Source organism: Dama dama, chromosome 4 (genome assembly GCF_033118175.1).
Source record: "Dama dama isolate Ldn47 chromosome 4, ASM3311817v1, whole genome shotgun sequence".
NCBI lineage: Eukaryota > Metazoa > Chordata > Mammalia > Artiodactyla > Cervidae > Dama > Dama dama.
Genome location: NC_083684.1, coordinates 40,356,986 through 40,379,291, shown reverse-complemented (window position 1 = coordinate 40,379,291; position 22,306 = coordinate 40,356,986). Strand labels below are relative to the sequence as shown.

The window sequence follows — 22,306 nt, the reverse complement described above, 5'->3', positions numbered from 1 at the left end:
GGGTGGAGGAGTCTTTGCGTCTTCTTACGTCATTACGCTACAGTCCGAGCGTCTCCGGAGTCTAGGGGAGGGGCTTGGCCAATCCGAGGGGAGAGTGAGAGAAGTTGTGTTTATTGAATACTGTGTACTTTTATTTCCACTGGCCTAACAAGACTGCGCATTTTGTAGATGAGGAAAGTGGAGTCACAACAAATACTTGCTGAACTCCTTGAGGTCACAGGCGTTGAAGTGGCTTTGAGCCACTCGCTCGGACCATGCTTGACTGCAGCCTCAGGTCCCAGAGCTCTCCCTCTCCATCGGAGCCAGTTCTTGGCCCCTTCCTGCCCAGCGCCACAGGAGACTTGAAGAACCGCCCCAACGCCGCGCCGCTGGTTTGAGAGATGCTCGAGTAAGCGTAAATAGGACGGAATCCAATTGAACCAAGTTCCGGACCGAGACGCGCTGGTGCGCACGCGCGGGCACGCTCCTGGGCGGGCCCTCGACCGCTGGTCCCGCCCAGACGTCCGGCGTTTCCCCTCTCGCGGCTAGGCGGGGCAGCGTCGCACGGGAAAAACGCGGGCTAGAGGCTCTCTGCGGGCTACAGCGGCGGAATGGCAAGTTTTGGGGGCCTGGTCCTGCGACCCTGGATTCGAGAGCTGGTCCTAGGGTCAGAGGCACTCTCAAGCCCTCGGGCGGGGCAGCTGCTCAAGGTGAGTCCCCCCCCCCCCCCCCCCACGCACACACCCTTCTCAGAGCCCTGAGACCTGGGCGGGGCCCCAAGGCGGTGGGTTTGACGCCGGTCGCCGCCCTCAGGTACTGCTGGAGGCCAAGGCCCAGAGCCCGTCCGGTGTCCCTGAGCCGCCCGACGCGGAGGCCGTGCTGCTTATATCCGACGGGACCCACAGTATCCGATGCCTAGTGACGGGTGAGGCCCTGAACGCCTCAGACTGGTGAGAGAGGCTCCGCGGAGCTTGGGAACTTTGGAGTCGGGTGAGAGAGCTTGAGCCTTGAGCCCTGAGCCCTGAGCCCGAGGTGGGCGGGTCCCAGGCGGGCAGGGCTGCGTTCTGGCGAGCGCTGCAGTGAGGACTGTGCTCGCCGCAGGGAGGAGAAGGAGTTCGGCTTCAGAGGGACAGAAGGCCGGATGCTGCTGCTGCGGGACTGCAAGGTCCGCGTCCAGGTCGCCGAGGGAGACACGGTGAGTGGTGAAGCTGGCTTGGGTGGATTACTGGGCCTGATTTCCTGAAAACTCCTGAGACCCGGTCCCTGAACTCACCCCTCCAGCCTGCGGAGTTCTACCTCCAGGTGGACAGCTTCGCTCTGCTGCCCACGGAACAACCCCGGGAACAGGTGACTGGTTGGTAAGTGATGCCTCCACTGTCCAACTGTACTCTTCACCCGGGCCGGGCTGGCGTTGCCATAGGCCCTGTGGGTTTGAGGGCTTGGGGCTTTAGTAACATTGAGTTCCTGTTGTTTTTGTTCAGTTGCTAAGTCGTGTCCAACTCTGTGACCCTATGGACAACAGCATAACAGGCTCCTCTGCCCTCCACTATCTCTCGAAGTTTGCTCAAATTCATGTTCATTGAGTTGGTTATGCTATCTAATCATCGCATTCTCTGCTACCCCCTTCTCCTGCTTTCAGTGTTACCCAGCATCAGGGTCTCTTCCAGTGAGTCAGCTCTTCGCATCAGGTGGCCTTAGTTTTGGAGCTTCAGCTTCAGCAACAGTCCTTTGGGTTTATTTACCTTAGGATTGACTGGTTTGATTTCTTTGCATTCCAAGAGAGTCTTCTCCAGCGCCTCAATTCCAAAGCATCAGTTCTTCAGCACTCAGCCTTCTTTATGGTCCAGCTCTCATGTCCATACAAGACTACTGGAAAAACCATAGCTTTGACTATATGGACATTTGTCAGCAAGTAATGTTTTTGCTTTTTAATACACTGTTTAGATTTATCATAGCTTTCCTTCCAAGGAACAAGTGCCTTTTAATTTCATGGCTGCAGTCACTGTCTGCAGTGATTTTGGAGCTGAAGAAGATAAACACTGTCACTGCTTCCACTTTTCCCCTTCTGTTTGCCAGGAAGTGATGGGACTGAATGCTAATGATCTTAGATTTTTGATTATTGAGTTTCAAGCCAGCTTTTTCACCCTCCTCTTTCACTCTCATCACGAGCTCTTTAGTTCCTCTTCACTTTCTGCAATTAGAGTGGTATCTATATATCTGAGGTTATTGATTTTTCTCCCAACCAACTTGATTCCAGCTGTGATTCACCCAGCCTGGCATTTCACATGATGTACTCTGCATATCAATTGTTGTACTCTTTTCCCAATTTCGAACCAACCAGTTGTTCATGTCTAGTTCTAACTGTTGCTTCTTGACTTATATACAGATTTCTAAGGAGATAGGTAAGGTGGTCTGGTAGTCCCATCTTTTTAAGAATTTTCCAGTTTGTTGTGATCCACACAAAGGCTTTAGCATAGTCAATGAACAGAAGTACATGTTTTTCTGGAACTCTCCTGCTTTCTCCATAATCCAGTGTTGGCAGTTTGATCTCCGGTTCCTCTCCCTCTTTGTTTTTTGTTTTTTCCCTCTGCCTCTTTGAAACTCAACTTGTACATTTGGAAGTTCTTGGTTCACCTACTGCAGAAGCCTAACTTGAAGGATTTTAGAGCATTACCTTGCTAGCATGTGAATTGAGTGCAATTGTCCAGTAATTTGAACATTTTTTGGCATTGTCCTTCTTTGGGATTGAAATGAAAACTGATCTTTTCCAGTTCTACAGTCACTGCTGAGTTTTCTAAATTTGCTGACATATTGAATGCAGCACTTTAACAGCATCATCATTTAGGATTTTAAATAGTTCAGCTAGAATTCATCATCTCCACTAGTTTTGTTTGTAGTAATGCTTCCTAAGGCCCACTTGACTTCACACTCCAGGATGTTCATTTCTAGATGAGTGACCACACCATCATGGTTATTGGAGAATTATGACCTTTCTTGTATAGTTTTTCTGTGTGTTCTTGGCCATCTCCTCTTAATTTCTTCTGTTTCTGTTAGGTTCTTACTGTTCTTGTCCTTTATCTTGCCCATCCTTAGATGAAATGTTTCCTTGAAATCTCCAGTTTTCTTAAAGAGACCTCTAGTCTTTCCCATTCTGTTCTTTTCCTCTGTTTCTTTGCATTGTTCACTTAAGAAGGCTTTTTTTTTTTTTTAACCTCTCCTTGCTGTTCTCTAGAACTCTGCATTCATTTGCATATAGCTTTCCCTTTCTCTCTTGCCTTTTGCTTCTCTGCTTTCCTCGGCTATCTATAAGGCCTCCTCAGACAACCACTTTGCCTTCTTGCATTTTTTTTCTTTGGGATAGTTTTGGTCACTACCTTCTATACAATGTTACTAACCTTTGTCCATAGTTCTTCAGGCACTCCATTAAGTCTAATCCCTTGAGTTTTTTACCTCTCCTGTATAAGCATAAGGGATTTGATTTAGGGTCATACCTGAATGGCCTAGTGGTTTCCCCTAGTTTCTTCAATTTAAGCCTGAATTTTGTAATATGGAGCTCATGATCTGAGCCACAGTCAGCTCTAGGTCTTATTTTTGCTAACTCTATGGAGCTTCTCCATCTTTGGCTACAAAGGAACACAATCTGATTTCAGTATTGACCATCTGGTGATGTCCATGTGTAGAGTTGTCTCTTGAGTTGTTGGAAAAGGATGTTTGCTATGACCAGTGTGTTCTCTTGACAAAACTCTGTTAGCCTTTGCTCTGCTTCATTTTGTACCCTAAGGCCAAACTTGCCTGTTATTCTGGTTATTTCTTGATTTCCTGCTTTTGCATTACAGTCGCCTGTGATGGAAAGGTCATCTTTTTTTGGTGTTACTTCCAGAAGGTCTTGTAGGTCTTCATAGAACCAGTCAACTTCAGCTTCTTCGGCATCAGTGACTGTGATGTTGAATGGTTTGCTTTGGAAATGAACCAAGATCATTCTGTCATTTTTGAGATTGCACTCAAGTACTGCATTTCAGACTCTCTTGTTGACCATGAGGGCTACTGCATTTCTTATATGGGATTCTTGCCCACAGTAGTAGATATAATGGCCTGAATTAAATTCGCCCATTCCCATCCATTTTAGTTCACTGATTCCTACCTAAGATTTGATGTCACTCTTGCCATCTCCTACTTGGCCACATCCATTTCACCTTGATTCATGGACATAATGTTCCAGGTTCCTGTGTAGTATTCTTGACAGCTTTGGACTTTACTTTCATCACCAGGTACAGCTGAACATCGTTTTCACTTTGACCCAGTCACTTTCTTCTTTTTGAAGCTTTTAGTAATTGCTCTCTGGTCTTCCCCAGTAGCATGCTGGACACCTTCCAACCTTGTGGGGGAAGAGAGGCTCATCTTCCAGTGTCATACCTTTTTGCCTTTTCATACTGTCCATGTGGTTCTCCAGGCAAGAATACTGGAGTGGGTTGCCATTTTTTCCTCCTGTGGACCAAATTTTGTCAGAAGTCTTCACTGTGACCCGTCTGTCTTGGGTGGCCCTTCACAGCATGGCTCATAGCTTCACAGAGTTATGCCCTTTCACCATGACCAGGCTGTGATTCATAAAGGAGAACAGTGACTGCCTACCACTCCTCTTTTCCAGCAACGAGGACCCAGATGTGCGGAAAAAGCTCTATGACTGCTTGGAGTGAGTGTGGGGTTGGCTTCTTGGGTGAGGTGTGGTTTGGTCAGGGGGTGACAGATCTCTGTAGGTAGGCTTCAGGATTGTTCCTCAGACTTGTCCCCTCTGTTTCTCTAGGGAGCACCTTTCAGAGTCCACCTCCTCCAATGCAGGTAAACTGGCAACCCCACTGCTTCCTTAGTAAGGCCTCCCCTCCTCCTCTGAGCTTCAGCCCATTCTCTGACCCCCTGCCCCTAGGTCTTTCACTGTCCCAGCTTCTGAATGAGGTAGAGGTGGACCAGGAGCATCAGAAGGCATTAGTGCGCCTGGCTGAGAGCTGTCTGATGCTGGCAGGTCCTGACACAGCAGCCCCCATCACCCCCTGGGCTGCCTCTCGCTGCAGAAGCACGGTCAGTCTGGGGCTTCTCTTGGGAAATGTCGGCCTGGGAAGTTGGGCGAGGGTGCAGACTGAACATTCTCATCCCACAGGGAGAAGCTGTGTACACTGTCTCCAGCCTACGGCTGCACATCTCTGAGAATGACCAGCAAATCCTGAGCTCTCTGGGCCCAAGTCAGAGGGCACAGGGTGAGGAGGACTGGAGAGGTCAAGAGGGAGGTACTGCCTGCCCAGTGCCCCCAGTGCTGATAAGCCTCCCCCTCCCCCAGGCCCCGAGCGATCCCCATCACACCTGGCTCTGCAGGACCTGTCGCTGAGTCTGATCTCCTCCCCTCCTTCTTCACCCAGTTCCTCAGGTAAGGTGATGCTCAGGCCCCATGTTCTTGCTGCTGTCAATCAATTAGGTGCCTGGACTCTGAAAGGGTACCCAGCCGGGCGGGGGTGAACACAGTCCCTGCAAGCCTCCGCTCACAGGTCCTTCAGCTGATCTGAGCTGAGGGGACTGTGCCCATGGTGAGTCCCTCTCCTCCTCAGGAACCCCTGCCTTACCCAGCCAGCTGCTGTCAAAGGAGAACAGTGCCAGCGTCAGCCTTCTGCCTCCTCTGCCCTTGGCTGCTCCAGACCCAGTGCAGAAGGGCAGCTCCCTGCCCCCCGGGTCCCCACATCCCAGCCATGTACCCAACACCCCACTCCTGAGCTGCACCCCAAGCCTGTCACGCCCTGGCCGTGCCCCCAGTGTACACCAGGCCCATGTAAGCAGGGCCCAGAAACCTAGCCTGGAATTCAAAGAGCTTGGGTTACCCCCCAAGACCTGGCAGCATTCTCCAAGGACAAGAACCACCGAGGGAGCCCTGGAGTCCAGCTGTGTCTGGGTGAGCACAGCCCCCACAGCTGGAGGGTAGAAGGGGGTGGACCTTGGGTAGAGCTGGGCTGGGGGCTGGGGCAGCCTTGGATGAGGTTAGCGGCCTTTTTGGCCCCTTTTCAGACACCATGTCCCCTTCAGGACCCCCCAGAGAGGCATCGTGATGGTTCTGCCTTCCAGTATGAGTACAAGCCACCTTGCCCCTCCCTGTGTGCCCAGGTCCAGGCTGCCAGGTGAGTGCCTGGGGCTGCCCCTACTGTCTTCATTACCTGTCCCCGTCCCCCCTGACCTAAAGCCTCGGTTCTCTTCTCAGGCTCCCTCCCCAGCTCGTGGCCTGGGCCTTGCATTTTCTGATGGAGCCACAGCCGGACTCTGAACTGACCCAGGTGTGAGGGCTCGTGGGAGGATGTGTGCACAGGTCCAGGCCTGGGGGTGGATAAACAGAGCTCCACACCAGCTTCCTTCGAGTTTTTTAATAAAATAATCTCATGCGGCAGAAAGGAAGAGGTCAGGGGTTGGGGCCGCCGCCTCTTTGGTTTGTGGCTGGGGAGGGTGGGCTGGAGGGCTCTGTAGACTGGGGGGGTAGAGGCTCGGCTTCAAGGCCAGATCCTGCACAGAAAGAGAGGGAGAGAGGAAGGGTTAGGACTGAACCAAGGAGTCCTGCCGCCCTCCCAGCTGGCCCTGGCCCCCCTTACCTATGCTTGGAGATGGAGGTGCCTCAAGCTTTGGCCTGCGCTTGAGGACAGGGGAGCGCTGTAGCCTCAGGGGCCGTTCTGTGGGATACAGACAGACCTGGGGAGGGATGCTGAGGGCCGGCTGCCTGTCCTCACTGTCCCCGCTCCCAACACTTGCCTTTGGAGCCTCCGTCTTCCCCTCCCCTCCCACCCCTGGCAGTGGTGGCTCCTAGCCTTCTGGCTCCAATTTCTCAACCCCTCAGGACCCTGGTGGCCCTTCAAGGACCAGAGCCACGAAGGGAGCCCTCTCCCCCCATCTCCTTTTGTACTCCAGCCCACGGGGAGGCGTTCCCCCCTCACCAGCAGGGGCCTGGAGCTGGTCCTCATGCATAGACACTGCTCGTCGCCCTGCCAAGCGGGGCTGCGGCCTCAGCCGGCCATCTAGGGGAGGCCAGGGGGGTCAGGATGTGGGCCTGACAGCCGCCCCTGCTCCAGCCCTTGCCTCCCACCTTCAGGGTCTGAGTTCCCAGAGGGGACTCCTCCAGTCCCTAGTCCAGTATTGAGTGGAAGCTGGGGTATTTGCTTACCTTCATTCCTGGAGCCTAAGCAGGGATCCTCTGGAAGGCCCAGGCTGTCTGGGGAGGGGCTGGATCTTCGGGGGCTTGGGCTGGGACATGGGGACGGGGGGCCCGGACCATCCTGTCGGCCCCAACCACGGCTCCTGAGCTCGGCGTTCAGCTGCTGCCCCAGTGTCTTCCAGGTGGCAGACTCGGGCCCTTGGCTTCCTGACCCAGGTCTGCATGAAGGGTCTGTGGGGAGAGGGGTGTCAGCCAAGACCTGGGTCAGGCAATGGTCCAATCCCCTGCAGCTCATCTGTCCCCACATGCTCCCCAGCACTGTGGCTCTCACTCACCAGCAGACACAGAGTGGGTGCGGGACTTGATCGAGATAGGAGGAGCCTCTGTGGAACTGTCCATAATGTCACCTGCAAAGGCAGGGTCAGGGGCTTAGGCACCAGACCTTGGTGAGGGGAAGAAAAAACATGGCTTCTACTCCTCCTCCCCCCAGGAGAGCAAATCCCTTGTGGACTGTCTCTTCCTCCCCCAAAATGTACTGTTCCAGCCCATGGTCCCACTTACCATCCGAGCCAGCCTTCTTGATCTCTCCATCTTTGCTCTGTGGGAAACAGGGAAGTCAAACTTAGTCCTGTCCCACCCTCATGCTAGCCTTGTTTTATTTATTTATTCTTGTTCTTGTAACTGCCACTAACAGCCACCATGGGTTGGGCAAGAACATGGCAGACCCAGTCCTGGAGCTCAGTCTGTGGTGGCGGACAGTTAACACACAGAAGTATATGCAAGTACAAACACACAAATAAAGTAACTTCTCAGTTCTGTGATTCACCTTCTATAACTTAGTGTTTCTAACTTCAAGCTGAGTCTCACTTCATATGTGTTTTTTAATTTTCCTGCAAAGTTATAGGGATAGTCCATAGGGTGGTGATTCTTGCTAGGAACTGTGGTCAGAGGGTGGCATTAGCAGGGTGCATGGAAGAGTCAAGGAAGGCCCAAAGGGAAACAGAGGAAGAGGGAGGGACCTTGTGTAGCCCTTGGATGGTGGTGAGAGGCTGGAAGTGGGGGAGAGAGGAGTTCCAGACAGAGGAGCCTGTGTGAAGGTCCTGAGATGCAACAGGGGTTGAGAGCGGTGAGATGAAGGCAGTGACCAGGGCTAAGGCCCTGTTGGGCCCTGAGGCAGGATTAGGAGTCAAGTCCCCTAGAGGATTTGCTGTTTCAAATGAAGATGACTTTGAAAAGTCAGATTTCTGTTAAATCTGCAGAGAATGGGACTGTCCCCACTGCAAGGAATAGATACTGGTGGCCTGGGTCAGAATGGAAACCAAGAGGGAAGAAAGGGTGAATCTGACAGACCTGTCTGTCAGGAGTCTCCTGGTCACATAAATCACCCACATAAAGCCAGCCGCATGTCACCTGCCTCATTGCCCACGGCATCCCTTGCCAACTCACTTGCTTCCTCTTGCCTTCGGCACTCCCACTGCTTCTGCTCACGCCGATCCTCTGCAGCATCACTTGTACTCGCTGCTCAAAGGATGGGGCCAGCTCTGTGTCTCCCCGCTCCAGGGGCCGCCGCTGGGGACAGAGACACCCAACTGGTGACAGAGCCCGCTGCCCCCCACCGTTCCAGGGGAGCCCTCGCTCATGGTCACCAGGCCTCACCTTGTCGGGCCTGGCACCCACTGTCTCCTCCTCCTCAGCAGGGAGCAGTATCAGGGAGTAGGCCTTGCTTTCACGGGTGTATCGAGGGCGACTCCTGCGGGTTGGGTCTGGGCTGCCGGTGGCCCCCTCAGCCCCAGCAGGCTCCTCACCACGGCCAGGACGGGCTGGTGGCCGAAGCAAGTCCCCGAGTGTGGTTTTTCGAGAGCGGGGAGCTGCTCCAGGGCTGGTCTCAAGATCAGGTCGTGACCCACGTGTTGAACGAGGCTTCTTGAAGGCAAAGAGTGTGCCCAGCTTCTTGCGAAGTGTACGGGGGACAGGGGTGGTACCCCCCTCGGCTGCCGGGTCCTCCTCGGGGGCCCAGCTGTGGGAACAGCCAGCAGTAAGTGGGAAGGCCCATGGAGCAGCCCACCCTCTCCCCCACCCTTGCAAATGCCCCTTACTCACAGGCGATCCTGGTGGATCAGCCTTTTGGAGAAGAATTCCTCCACACCCTCATCCACGCGGGCACTGAGCCCATTCCCTTCCTGCGGCAGGGCTGGGGGCACCTGAGGGACACCACAGGGTTAAGGCTGAGGGCTGAGTTCAATCGTGACTTCTCCCCACCTTCCTTGTCCCGTGGCAGGCTCTGGGCAACTCCAGGACCTGGGAGCTGCAGTGACCCTTTGGAGCTGCTGTGACCCTTTGGAGCTGCTGATACGAGCTCCCCCACTGTCCAGCGGCTGGGCAGAGATGCTGGTTTCACGTACCCCCCTCACCTGTACTTGGCCCTGGATGTACACAGCTCACACCCATTCTCGTCCCATTGAGTATCCTAAACACCCGAAACCACCCGGTCACCAGCAGACTAGAACCCAAGTGTCCCCTGGGTCGCACGTTCCCACTTGCCACCCTCTCTGCTCCAAACAGTCCCTGCAGTACCCTCCACCCCCACCCCACTCGGCCTGCTGCCGGCTCAGCGGCGCCTGCTGCTGCGTCAGACCCTCTGGGGGGCCTCAAGCCGGCTCCTCCCCACCTCCGGCCCTGTGCCCACGGCCCGCGCCAGTACCCAGCCCACACATACACCCGCGCTGGACGTGCGGTAGACGCAGGACTGTCCCCACGGGAGGTGGGGGGGCAGCATCTTTCAGTAACCCTGGGGGAGGGAGGGTAAGACAGACGCCCCCTCTCACACATTTACCCATGCAGCGGCCAACCCGAGGCAGAGTCCTACCCCAGGCGCTCCCCCCAACGAAATCCACACACTCGTGACCCCGCACGAGCATGGCCTGAGGTAGGGGGTGGCCAGGAAGCCGCCAGAACTCTGCCGCGTGACCAGGTGGTCTTGGGCCCCCACTACCCACCTCCCTGCCCGCCATCACCCGTAAGAGCGAACGGGCCGCTTGAGACCCCCAGTTCCACAAGCTCTGGAGTGGGGGGAGGGCGCTCACCTGGGGGCCCCCCGGCGGCGGGCGATGGTGGTGCTGGCGCCGCGGCCGTGGTCGGGTCCGGGTCGGATGGCGCAGGGGTTGCCCGGAGGGTGGCAGGTCCATGCGAGGCAACGGGCCGGCCGGGGGCCCAGGGGCGGCGGGGCTCGGCGAGCCACGAGCGGATGGCCCCGCCTGCGGCTCTGCATCTTCCCCCGGAGCCGCCAGCTCGGGCTCCGGCTCCTCAGCAGCACCTGAGGGGAGCGCACCAGAAGAGCACCGAGCGCCAAGCCCGGGGAGGTGGCGGCGGCGGCGGCGCTAGGGTGGCGGGGGACCCGCCCAGGGCGTGGGGAGGGGCTGGGCTACGCCGCCCGCCCCCCTGCCCGCCCCTCCCCCACCGCCGCTGTCCGTGGTGCTGAGCGCGGCCCCGAGCGGCGCGCGGCCCCGCGACGCCGCCAGGCATGCGCATCCCGCCGGTTGGGAAGGGAGGGGGCGGTGGAGTACGGAAGGAGTCTAGAGAAGGCTGTGTCCTGGCCCTGGTCTTCTCAGGTCCCACCCTGTGCTAACTAACCCCAACTTTATAGTTGCACGGGGGTCTTGGCCTGGCCCACTCAAGGGTCAAGGAGTTCCCAGGGCAGAGACGAATATATTGTGTCCAGGTGGCCAGGTCTATCTAATGGAACTTTAGTCCAACCTGAGAAATTCTTCCCCTGGGGCCCTGACTTACTGTGAGTGGAGGAGTCCACGTGAAGACAGTGGAGGGATTCAGGCCATTTCTGTGGAGGACTTTCATCCTGGTGAGGAGGGCACAAACTCAGCTTGGGGTCCGTACCCCAGAATAAGATGGGAAGATCTAAGGCTCTAGGCCCAGAGTTCTGGGACCACCTACCTTCTGCTCCTCTTCATCTTCCTTTTCTTTCTCCTCAGGAAAGAAAAGACCTTCCAATTCCCCAGGCCCAAGGGGGCTGGACTCGTCTCCATCTAGTGCCGGTATGATAGGGGGCATTGCCTCTGTTGCCTGTTGAGCCAGACTCTCCACCTGCAATACCAGGCACCCCAAAGATGGAGAGGCAGGGCCTCAGCCAAGGTCCTATCAGTGCTAAGAGAACCCTGAAATATTGGGCTACATGACCCCAGAAGACATTACAGAACCTCTGTAAGGCAGTGGCCGTGAGTCTGTGTAAGCACATAATCCCTGCTCAAGACATTACAGAACACCTGCAAGGCAGTGACCAGGTGTGTGTGTCTGTGTGTGTATAAGCCCACAGTTCCTGCTCACCAGCCGATCCCGGGCTGCACTCAGACCTGCCACAGCCTGAGCCACAATGCTCTCTGCCAAGGTCCCTGTGACTGACAGGCGCATGTCCCTGATGGCAACAGAGGACAGGGGTTAGTGTGCTGTCTTTATCCAGTCTAGCCCAGTCCTGCCCAGCCCAATCCAGCCTACCTGAGCCGAGTGAAGGCATCTTGCAGCAGGTGCTCTGGGAGCAGCTCTGGGAGACCCCTTGAGCCCCCGAGGACCCCCTCTAGCTGCTCCCTCCACCTGGGACCCTGCAATGTCTGTGGACAGAGGCTCCTTGTTGTGTCCAGTGTGGCCTGAGTGAAGTCCTAGTCGAAGGTCAGAGCACAGTGAGCGTGTGGCTAGGGCCCAGCCTCACTGGCTTGGGGCTCCAAACCCCAAAGAACATTGGGGGTCACCACAGACTCGGGACACCACAGTCACACCTCTGGATGGGGTCAAGGCTGCATACAGGGAGCGGGGGCGGCCAGGGCCAGGGCACTATCTCACCTGAATGTCCCGGCGGCACACCTCTCCCACCTGTCCCAGCAGGCCTTCCAGCTTCTGCCGCAGCTGCCACTGGTGGCTCGGGGAACTCCCAGCCTCATAGAGAATGGGGAGAATCTGGAGGCCAAGGAAGAAAAGGAGTTGCAAGTGGACCCCTAACTAAGAGGGAGGCGTCCTCGTAGTGGGAGGGAGTGCTCACGCTGAGAGAGAAGTTGGCATTTTGGATGGCATCCTCAGCCTGGTGCACAGCGGCTTCACCCTGGGGTCCAGCCCCACAGCCCAGCAGCTCCACGTGCTCCTGCACCGACTGACACAGTTCGTTCACTTCCTGGAGGGCAAGAGGGCTCAACTGCAGCCTGGTCCCCTCCCTGTCCCCAAATCCTGACTGCCCCCTTCCCAAGATCTCCGCAGGGTGGGTGAGGTCCTGAAGCTGACACCATCAGGACAGCCACTTGGGAACCTTATCTGTTCAAGAAGGGAGAGCAGTGTCTCCTTTGATTCATTGCAGGGACGTTATATATACTTCCTAAATGTCCAGAATAGGAAGGAAAAGAGTGGTTAGTCATGTCAGTGTTTTAGAAGCTCAATCTGTTCATCATCCACCTAGAGGACAGATTGAGGGATGGAGAGAAATGCGAGTGAGGAGCTGTGAAAGAGAGACAAGGGGGAAGCAAAGGATAGTTGGGTGGGAGTAAGGAGTGGTATGTTTGAGAATGGGTCAGTCAAGATGCGGAACCAAGGAGATCTATGGGGGCTGCAATGTGGCTGAGCGAGACCTGGACTGAAGCTCTGTCCACAGCACTTGGTGCGTGTGGGCACCAGTGAGGCTGGGCTCCAGGGTAGAAGCGTTTTGTGGGAAATGACGAGATCACTTGTGGAATGTGAAGCTCTGAGGTTGTCAAGATGCCTGGGCTCTGGAGCTTGGGAGAGAAGTGGGATTTGGGAACAGGTGTATGGGGAACATCTCACCAAGCAAAGTGGAGGGAGATGAAGCCAGAAAAAGGGTCATTGGGTTGGGCAACAACAGAGAGGGAAGGCCCTGTGAATGGGAATTCACAGGTGGGGCTATAGTTGGGGATGGGGAGAACTGATTGAGGATTTAAAATACCTCCTGTCTTTAACTAGGGAGTCTATTTAAATGATTTAAGGGAATTTCCTGTGGTCCAATGGTTAAGACTCCATGCTTTCGCTGCAGGGGCCTGCGTTCACTCCTTAGTTGGAGAAATAATATCTTGCAAATCAGCCGTGTGCAGTAGCCTCCCCACGCCCAGATTTTTTTTAATAAAAAAAAAAAATGCTTTCAAAAGGCAGCTAGTAGTGTTATCTGAGGGAGCTATTTCAAGAGCTATCAGCTCCACTGCAGATCAAGGAGAAGGACTTGTCTGGGACAGCAGGATTCATGCATGCTGGCTGCCCTCAGACTCATGGGGTCTCTTAGTGGCCACCACCCTCCCCACTCCCTACAGTCTGTTGGTGCTCAAGGCTGAGTGGGGAACTCTGACCTGCTCGGAGGGGTCTGACCCCAGACCCAGGGGCTTCGGGCAGGAGGCGCCATCGGTAGAGGTGTGGTCTGTGCGATTGTTCCTCAAGAGACAGGCTTGGATCTGGGCACGAGAGAGACTGAGAAATGGTAGGGCAGGACCAAGGCACAGAGCCAGGCAGGGAGAGAGGGAAGCCCCACCTGATGCACGGCCCGTGCTGTCAGTTCAGGACGGCTGCGTTGAGCCTGAGCCACATCGTTCAGAGGCAGAGGCATGGCCTTCAGGCTGCGGTTCTGTTCCAGGGCCTGTGCCACGTCCAGCAGGCCCAGAGCAGATGTGTGGTTTCGGTCCCAGACCACAGACCTGGGCCAGGCTGGGCTTTAGTCGGGGGCGAAGCCCTGCAAGGCCCTCCCAACCCCACTTGGCCTTTGCATTAGCACCCCTGAGCTCCACCTGCTCTGCTTCATTCAGCCCTACCCCAGTGAGGCCCTCCATGCACGCCCTCTTCCCCCGTTGGTCCCACCCCTGTGACCCCGCCCACCGGAGCCTCGTGTTGACCCGAAGCGCCTTGGCCAGCATCTTGGCACCCGTATCCCCCATGGCGTTGCCGCTGATATCCAGGGCTGTCAGGTTAGGATTGGTGCCCAGGGCCCGGAGCAGGACGCCGGCGCCCAGCTTCAGCCGTGACTCAGCCACGGACAGAGACTGCAGGGGCTGGGGTTAAGAGAAAGCCATTTGGAGTTGGAGTCAGGGGCCAGCAAGGAGGACGGGCCTCAGGGTCCATTGCCTGAGGATCCCACGTGGTCCCGTGAACTCACACAGTCGTCATCCTGCATGAGCTGAACAATCCGGTGCAGGACGTCGTCCAGGGTCTCCCTGTGGGCGGGGGCAGCAGTTGGCAGAAGACCCGGGTGGTGGGGTGCAGTTGGGAGGCCCAGGAGGGGGATGCGGGCTCACTTGCACCGGACGTTGAAGTTCCTTCCAAGCGCCACGTGTCGCAGGGACCGACTCCTCCCGATGGCCAGCACCAGAGTCACCATGTCTGAGCCAAAGCCTGGGGGGTGGCTCGGGTCACACACAAGGCGAAGCTGCAGGGGGTGGGAATTTGGTGGGTGGTGGGAGGATGGGTTTCTGGGTGGCCTCACCATTATCTGCCAGATCCAGGGAGCTCACTGCACCAGCATCACACACTAAGTCTTGTATCACCTGAGCACCCGCCGAGCGCAGCTGAAGGTGGGAAGTGGAGCGTGCTCAGGCCAACAGGCCACAGGTGGGGAGGATCAGGAGCCCAACGGCCCATGGCTCCCGCCTCGCAGCCCAAGCCCCAAGGGCAAGTCCTGCCGCTCGGGCGGGCTGCTCACCTCACACGCGCTGAGGTCCAGGTGTAGGTCATTCAGGTGCGTGTTGAGCGCCAGGCCTTCCAGAAGCGCCCTGGGAGAGGGTGTCACAGGGGGTAGCAGAAGCTGGGAGAAGGGTCCCCAGAACAGAGCGCAAACATCAAGAAGGAAGGATGCCCGGGAGGTCAAGGGTGCGATAAGAGCGGGGTGAGGTGGCGAGGCGAAGCCTGGGTGTTGGCCGACAGGCGAGGGCATGGGACACTGACCTGAGTGCGTCGGATGGCAGTTTGCAGCCCGCCAGGCCCAGGAACCGAAGCGTCCCGGTGCGGCTGAGGAAGAGTTGCAGGGCATCGGGCGCAGCCCGGGACTTCCTGGGGTGGGGAGTGGGCGGAGTGGGCGTCCTGGCGCGGGGAGGCGGGGCCTGGAAGAGTCCCGCCCCTCCCGCCCCGCCCCCTTACGTGCGGGAGAAGACGTTCCTCGAGGCGTCGAGGTGCGCCAGGCTGGAGCAGCCGCCGCGGGACAGCGCCCCGAAGAGCTGCGAGAGGAGCGTGTGGGCTACACCAGCCGGAGGACTGAGCATCCCCCACTTCAGTAGCCCCTTGGGCCACAGGCCCGCCCAGCCCTACAGATCACCCCCCCACTGACCACCCCCTCACAGTGTCCAGGGCAGTGTCGGTGCCTGCGAGATTCAGGAACGTCAGAACGTTAGGACGGCTCAGGAAACTATAGAGGCCCTGGCGGGAGGATGGAGATGGGAAGGAGTCAAGGATCACTCCACCAAGAGCTTCCCGACACCTCACTGCCTGCGGCGACACCTCACTGCCTGCGGCGGCGTCCCCAGTCACCTCCCTAAAGACAGTCACTCACCCCATGGTCCTCCGAAGCCCCTAGTGCCCCGGGGTTCCCGGAAAGGTCCAAGTGGATCATGGCAGAGTCAAAGGCTGAATTGGAAGCCAGTGCCCGGCCTAGAGCCCTCATTCCTGGTGATGGAGGAAGGGGGGGGCTCACCATCAGGAGACCCCACCTCCCAGCTCCACCACCCCACACCATCCTCAGGCCTGCCTACCTCGCGGCGTCAACCCAGTCTGCGCTAGGCTGAGTCTCCTCAGGGCTCCAGGATGCTTCTCTAGGTGTCTGCTAAGGGCAGCCACACCTGCAGGATGAGGGTAGTAGCCGTGTGGGTCTCACCGCCTCCAGCACCAGCCCCCAGGGCTTCCCCAGGCTCAGGTGTACTGTACCTCGGTCATCCAGCAGGTTCCCGGCCAGGCTGAGCTCCCGCAGTCCCGAGCTGCTATGTCCCGCCAGTGCCTGGGCCAGTCGCCGGACAAAGTCTCTGGGAACCAGACCACACCCTAGGTGTGAAGCTTTGAGCCTGGATTCCCCGCTCCTCCCCAGGTCACTAGTCTCTCCAACCCAAACCCCCAGATTCCCCTCCCCAAGCCCTGTCCCCCCTACCCTCTCAGGCCACAGGTCTCCAGCACCAGCTCCTCCAGGTGGGATGACTGATTCATCATGTGCAGAATCTGTTCTGAGACCTCAAGGCTCTGAGAACCAGAGTGGGGGGAGAGAGCTCAGCGGGCTGCCCACTGGCCCCCCAACCCCCCCTCCCCGCCCTCCCCTATGCTTCTCACCAGTTTCATGTCCACGCAGGAGAGGCACCGGAACCAGAGATTGTAGGACAGGGCAGCCACACTCAAGGCCAGGTCCCTGAGCGGAAGAAGGGGCAGGAGCAGAGCTCAGGGTCCCCCAGCCAGATCCTAGGTCCAGTAACCCTTCTCTCCATGGAGAAGCTAAGGCCAGGAATGTGGCTCATGCAATCTTCCTCTCCTCACAGCCCTGGTGGGACACTCACCGACTTCCCAGATGGCTGAAGTCTCCTAGGCTGAAATGGCGGCAGCCCTGACGATGGTAGATGGTGTCCACATCCTGGGTGGGAAGAAAGTAACTCCAACTTGCTTGGGACCACAAGAGGTAGTGGGGACTTCTCAAAGCACCAGGGGAATTGGATGTCTCCAGAGCCCCCAGAGAGGGCCCTACTCTCACCCACTGAATCTCCTCTCGGAAAGGGAAGCCATTGTAGTCACACAGGGCCTCGTATGTCTCCGAGAAGCCCCCTGGGTTGGTGCCAAGGGTGTGATGGGGCAGGAATTGGGGCAAGAGAGAGACAAAAGGTCAGAGATGGAGAATAATCAGCCCCAGGCTGGGTAGTGGCTGAGTGGCTCTGTTCAGTTTGTGGAGCCCTTCACATCCAGGGGTCATGCAGGAGGGGGGGTCATCTGGAAGCCCTGCGTGGCCCCCGCCTTGGCCCTTACCACAGGGGCTGCTGGGTGAGGTGGCTTCTGAGGAGCTGCTTTTCTCCAGCCGAGCCAGCATGGAGGGGGGTGTGGGCCTCCGGAAGAGTTTCCTGAGGAGGGGGATGAAGGAGAAGGGGGCAAGGAACTTCTAGGCCCTGGGAGTGAGGCCCCCCCACAGTGACATCCAGGGCACCCCTCGCTGCCCCCCTTCCCTGCCAGCCCTGTCAGCTGCTGGGCCTCACCCAAGGGTTGAGCGAGGGAAGACCTTCCTGATGGCAGCAGCGACGTGCTGGGCCAGCTGTTCCAGGGCAGCCACACCAGTAAACTCCAGGACCAGTTCAGGCAGGGACTCCAGCTCAAAGGTGACCTGGGGGTGGGGGTGGGGTGAGGGATGGGTTCCAGGGTGAGGGATGGGCTCCTTGTGGGGGCTGGGGAATGGAGGACAAGACCAGACTGCAGGCCCCGGTGGGGTACTAGGGGTCTCACCTGAGGGGGTGTCTCCTGCAGCACCATGGCCTGGACCTCCAGGTAGCTGAATGTGCAGTCCACCTATGGAGTGCCAGGGTGAGCTCCGACCAAAGCGCAAGCCCCACCCTGTTGGGAGCCCAGTCCTTTGTGCAGCCTGGATCTCAGAGCCAGACCTGCCTAGACTCCAGTCCTGCCTGATGACGGCAGCCCAGTGCTACTGGAAGGGCGGAGTCCACAAGGACAGGATGGACGCCGCAGATGCAACCCTCCTCAGGAAAGCTGCTGGAGGGCAAGGGGGTGGCGGCCGGGCCGCTGGGACTCACCTTCAGAGGGAGGCAGGTGTGGAGCAGGTAGGCTCTCCATCGGAGCAGCGCCTGAGGGGAGAGAGTGTCTCACACCTTGGGCAGGGCAAGAGGCTCCTTCTGCCTGGGCCCCAGTGACCCTCCCAGGCAGGCTCTGCCCCAGCCATACCAGGACATGACCTTGCTCGGCACCCTCCCGCTCTGGCAGCCAGGTTTTCAGCAGCAGTTCTGCCTCCTTGGGCCACAGGAACTTGGTGATCTCGCCTGTGGAAGGGCAGCCTGCTGGGAGACGGGTCCTGCCATGGAGGTCAATTCGTGCCCACGGTCTGTGGTCTGTACGGGGCTAGGGGGCCTGGGCTCATCTACGGGGCCAGCGAGGAAGGAGTGGAGTGGATCTGGGCCGCCAAGCCCTCCTGAGGACCAGAGGGAACCGCTTGCAGGGTGCCCTGGGACTCTGGGTGGGCCACTGGTTCCGGGGCCGCACGGCTTCCTCCCAGCCACGTAGGAGAGGAGCGGCGCTTACCTCGCAGCTCGCAGGATATGCCGTCGGGGGTCTGGGCCATGCGGCCGGCCCGGCGGCCGGAGCTGGCCCAAGGAACTCAGACGAGAAACGGTAGCGGCGGCGGGCGAGCACAGGAAGCCTGGGGGCCCGGCCGCATAGCAGCCACCTGCTCCTCCTGCAGCGGAAGGTACGCACCGCTTCCTGCCGGGCCGCCCCCGGCCCGGCTCCTCCCCGCCCGGCCTTCGCGGGCCGGGAGATGCAGGGCGGGTACGAAGGAGGTGGGTAGATGCCAGCTGCCTGCCCGCGCCGTCGCTACTCTGTAAAGGTAGATCTGAGGAGGGAAGGGAGAGGTGTGCCCGGGAGGGTCTCGCACGTTGCGTGCCTCTATGTTCCTAGACCCCTACTTCCACCCTGCTACAGTCCCTTCTGCGAGCACCAGGGGGCGCTGCCCGCTCGGGGAATCTGCGGACCGCCTCGGCCCGTCCCCTCCACAGCCCAGCGAGGGAGGTGGACCGCAGACAGGATACATAGGGCGTCTAGGGCGTCTGTTCAGAAAGGACCATCGGATTCCTCCTAACCTTGAGGACCCTATCTGTTGCTCCTAATCTGGAGTCCCTCACCACGTCGGAGAGACACGAACTGTTGAAAGGGTGGGAAAAACACCAGATGGCCCCAGATGCCCATCTCTGCGGCAGAGGTCCTTTGCTTTCATTAGGTTCAAGGTGGGTTGGGGCCAGAAGGTGCCACTGTAGGGAGGAGTGGAGTGACTCATGAGCAAAGGCGATGGATGTGGGGGTCCTCCCATGTCTGCCTTCTCCCTGAGCTGGAGAGAGCTTGGGGAGGGGGAACCATAAGCAGAGAGGAAAGCTACTGTCTGCAGGACTAGGTGGCCCTCAGGTCATGGGGATGCATGATACCCTATAGAAGACCAGGGACCTAGATTCTGGAGAGCTCACAGGAGGGGATTTAACCTTTTTCTTCCATTACAATCTAATTAAACTCTATGAGAAGGGAAACAACCCTCTGCCCTGCCCATTGCTCAGCCCGGTGGGGTGAAATAACCTGAGAGGTGAGAGACACTGCGCAGGCCCTTGGTTTCTTCCCACCTCCTGCTACCCCTCCTCACCTTGAGGCCTGGAGACAGTGAGAGCATTTTTCAGTCATCTGACCATCAGCAGCATCTCCCCCAGCCCAAATCTCATCTCCCTTTGCTGAGGACCACCACCGACTAGGACAAAGTGGAAAGTAGAGATTGAATTGTAAAAAACTTTGCAGGAAGCCACCTCCCTTAAAGCAACAGGCTCAGGTGTGGCAGCCCAGGGGCCACAGGGATGGACTCAGTTGGACAGGGAGCTAAGTTCCTGCAAACAGAGGCAAGAGGAAGTCCTGCTCTGCTGTCTCCCAATCTGAGCAGAGAGAGTTCAAGTTAAGACTCTTGGAAGACCACAGAACCCATCAACTGCTTCTAGGGCCTGAGCTCACACACAGTATGGCCAAGTGGTCAGGAATGAAAGTTCTGAAGGTACGCTGCCTGAATTCAAGTCCTGACTCCACTTAACAGCTGTTTGACACTGAGTAAATCACGTCATCTTTCTGTTTAGGGCTTCCAGTTCCTGTTTTCTAAGCTGGAACTTACCTTGGAGTGTAAAGATTAATTATTAAGAGAAGTGCTCACAATGTATCTGGAACTCATTGAACACTCACAGTTGCCAAGTCTTACTGTGACAAACCTAAGACTCCAGAACAGGACAGAAAACCTCCCTCCCTGGGATTTTTCTGTCCAGAATGATTCAAATGAGAAATACAAGAGGGAATAAATGCCAAAGGCTTCGAGCTGCTCCCAGGTGGCGGGATTCTCAAGACCAACAGCCACACTGCTAGCATCAGCCCTTGTCTAGTGAGTGCTATGGGAACAAGCAGAGGGCTGTGGAGGAGGAAACCAGGATCAGCCTGGAGATTAGGACAGGAGTGCTAGGCTAGCCACACATCTCCATAACTGCCTGCTGTCACAGTGGCAGTGATGAACAAACGTTAACTGCTATCAGAGGCCTAGTGAACACATGGGACTCAGCTTCGACGAGTGAGTGACTCAAGAGGGCGAGAAGCCTTCAATTTGTTAAGACCGTCTGTGTGTTCTAGACAGCGTGACACCCTGTAGGCGCTCAAGAAATGCTAAAAGCTCATAATGAGGAATAAGCCCCGCCTGTTCCAGTAGTACAGGATAAGAGGCCAGGCTGCAGCTCCCAGAAGTGCCACAAGGTTCCTGTCAAAAGTTCTCTGGTGTGGAGTACTGGGAGGTTTTACATTCAATGGAGTCACACAGGATGTATCATGGGGATATGCCAACGGTGAGGAGGGGTAGGGGGGTAGGGAGGTAGGGAGGGAATCCCCTTTCAGCCTTATCTGCATTAGAATGTCATTTTTCTTGTCCCCTCCCCAAGCAAAACCAATCTGCTTGTAAACAATTTGAATGTATACAATAATAGAAAAGCTATGTTAAAAATACAGATAAACTGTTTGCTGTTCTATTAAGAGATTTTCTATTATATTAAAAAAAATTTATTGGGGGGGGGGGGCATGCCACATGGCTTGCAATATCTTAGTATTCTGACCAGGAATCGAACTTGGGCTCCTTGTAGTGGAAACATGGGAGTCCCAACTACTGGACCACCAGGGAATTCTCTATAATTAAAAAAATTTAATAAAAATAGCTAGCTAGTGGGAAGCTGCTATAAAACACAAGAAGCTCAGCTCAGTGCTCTGTAATGACCTAGGTGGGTGGGATGGAGGTGAGGTGGGAAGGAGGTCCAAGAGGGAGGGCATATATATATACATATAGCTGATTCACTTCATTGTATAGCAGAAACTAACACAACACTCTAAACCAATTATACTCCAATTAAACATTTTTTAAAACACTGCCTGCCCACTGAAATAACTCTGGTAGCAGGTACTCTGCTCCCTGGTGGCAGTAGGGGTTAGCCCATGCATGGGATAGAGACCAAATGCCCTGACAGCCTCAGGCCACTAACATTCAATCCAAGTTGCTGACTGCCTGGTTCATAGTCCCGGATGATACCAATTTTTCTGGGAGCTCCAACTGCATGAACACTACCAACCAGCCAAAGACTTCACACATCTAGTCTTCTGTTACTTACTTTTCACTGAAAACTGGTAAGTTCAAATTCTGGTTAAAACCCCCTGGACTTCCTTAGTGGTCCTGCGGTTAAGACTCCACGCTTCCAATGCAGGGACATAATGGCTCCGATCCCTGGTCAGGGAAGTGCTTCTTGCCATGGGGTGTGGCCAAAAAAAGAAAAGCTCCCTATAATTACCTTGAGATAATAAAAGCTATTTATGACAAACCCACAGCCAATATAATACTCAATGGTGAAAAGCTGAAAGCCTTCCGATGAAAACCTGGAATAAGACAACAATGCCCACTTTCACCTCTTCTATTCAACACAGCATTGGAAGTGCCAGCCATGGTAACCAGACAAGAAAAATAAAAGGCATCCAAACTGGAAGGAAGAGGTAAAATTATCATTATATGCAGATGAAATACTATATATAGAAAACCTTAAAGACGCCACACAAAAGCTACTAGAACTGATAAATGAATTCAGCAAGGTAGTAGGATACAAGATTACATAGGGAAATTGGCTGCATTTCTTTACACCAACAATGAAACATTAGAAAGGGTATGTACAAAAATCAATACCTCTTAAAATCAAGGCTGTATATTGTCACCCTACTTATTTAACTTATATGCAGAGTACATCATGAGAAACGCTAGGCTGGATGAAGCACAAGCTGGAATCAAGACTGCTGGGAGAAATATCAATAACCTCAGATATGCAGATGACACCACCCTTATACCAGAAAGTGAAGAACTAAAGAGCCTCTTGATGAAAGTGAAAGGAG

At 56.1% G+C, this 22,306-nt stretch overlaps 2 protein-coding genes across 4 annotated transcripts; one reads left to right on the top strand and one right to left on the bottom strand.

Annotated features, from left to right (window-relative positions):
- The first annotated feature begins 406 nt into the window (after positions 1 to 406).
- Positions 407 to 6,415, top strand: ACD (ACD shelterin complex subunit and telomerase recruitment factor). The gene is made up of 12 exons (XM_061138736.1): positions 407 to 689; positions 793 to 929; positions 1,081 to 1,174; positions 1,261 to 1,337; positions 4,625 to 4,669; positions 4,781 to 4,815; positions 4,901 to 5,052; positions 5,132 to 5,228; positions 5,309 to 5,395; positions 5,574 to 5,911; positions 6,043 to 6,134; positions 6,215 to 6,415. The coding sequence occupies exons 1-12, from the start codon at positions 591 to 593 to the stop codon at positions 6,291 to 6,293; spliced, it is 1,332 nt and encodes a 443-aa protein (XP_060994719.1). The 5' UTR covers positions 407 to 590; the 3' UTR covers positions 6,294 to 6,415.
- CARMIL2 (capping protein regulator and myosin 1 linker 2) lies at positions 6,292 to 18,567 on the bottom strand. 3 transcript variants are annotated; one of them, XM_061138726.1, is made up of 39 exons: positions 18,404 to 18,567; positions 18,050 to 18,162; positions 17,902 to 17,952; positions 17,597 to 17,659; positions 17,353 to 17,477; positions 17,129 to 17,220; positions 16,860 to 16,930; positions 16,669 to 16,742; positions 16,448 to 16,523; positions 16,272 to 16,360; positions 16,055 to 16,149; positions 15,883 to 15,969; positions 15,684 to 15,796; positions 15,473 to 15,550; positions 15,275 to 15,351; positions 15,083 to 15,187; positions 14,841 to 14,910; positions 14,625 to 14,706; positions 14,437 to 14,533; positions 14,298 to 14,355; positions 14,021 to 14,193; positions 13,680 to 13,842; positions 13,501 to 13,602; positions 12,198 to 12,326; positions 12,002 to 12,115; positions 11,660 to 11,820; positions 11,492 to 11,579; positions 11,102 to 11,251; positions 10,940 to 11,006; positions 10,237 to 10,466; positions 9,254 to 9,354; positions 8,810 to 9,170; positions 8,600 to 8,722; positions 7,715 to 7,751; positions 7,489 to 7,560; positions 7,163 to 7,384; positions 6,936 to 7,016; positions 6,597 to 6,674; positions 6,292 to 6,510 (listed from the first exon to the last, which is right to left on the bottom strand). In XM_061138726.1, exons 1-39 carry the CDS (start codon positions 18,441 to 18,443, stop codon positions 6,410 to 6,412), a joined length of 4,209 nt encoding a protein of 1,402 aa, XP_060994709.1. In that variant the 5' UTR covers positions 18,444 to 18,567; the 3' UTR covers positions 6,292 to 6,409. The 3 variants fall into 3 exon arrangements, with proteins under 3 accessions (XP_060994709.1, XP_060994710.1, XP_060994711.1); XM_061138727.1 differs by having other exon boundaries at positions 18,050 to 18,159; XM_061138728.1 differs by lacking the exon at positions 6,936 to 7,016 and having other exon boundaries at positions 6,293 to 6,510; positions 18,050 to 18,144; positions 18,404 to 18,566.
- Positions 18,568 to 22,306: the final 3,739 nt, after the last annotated feature.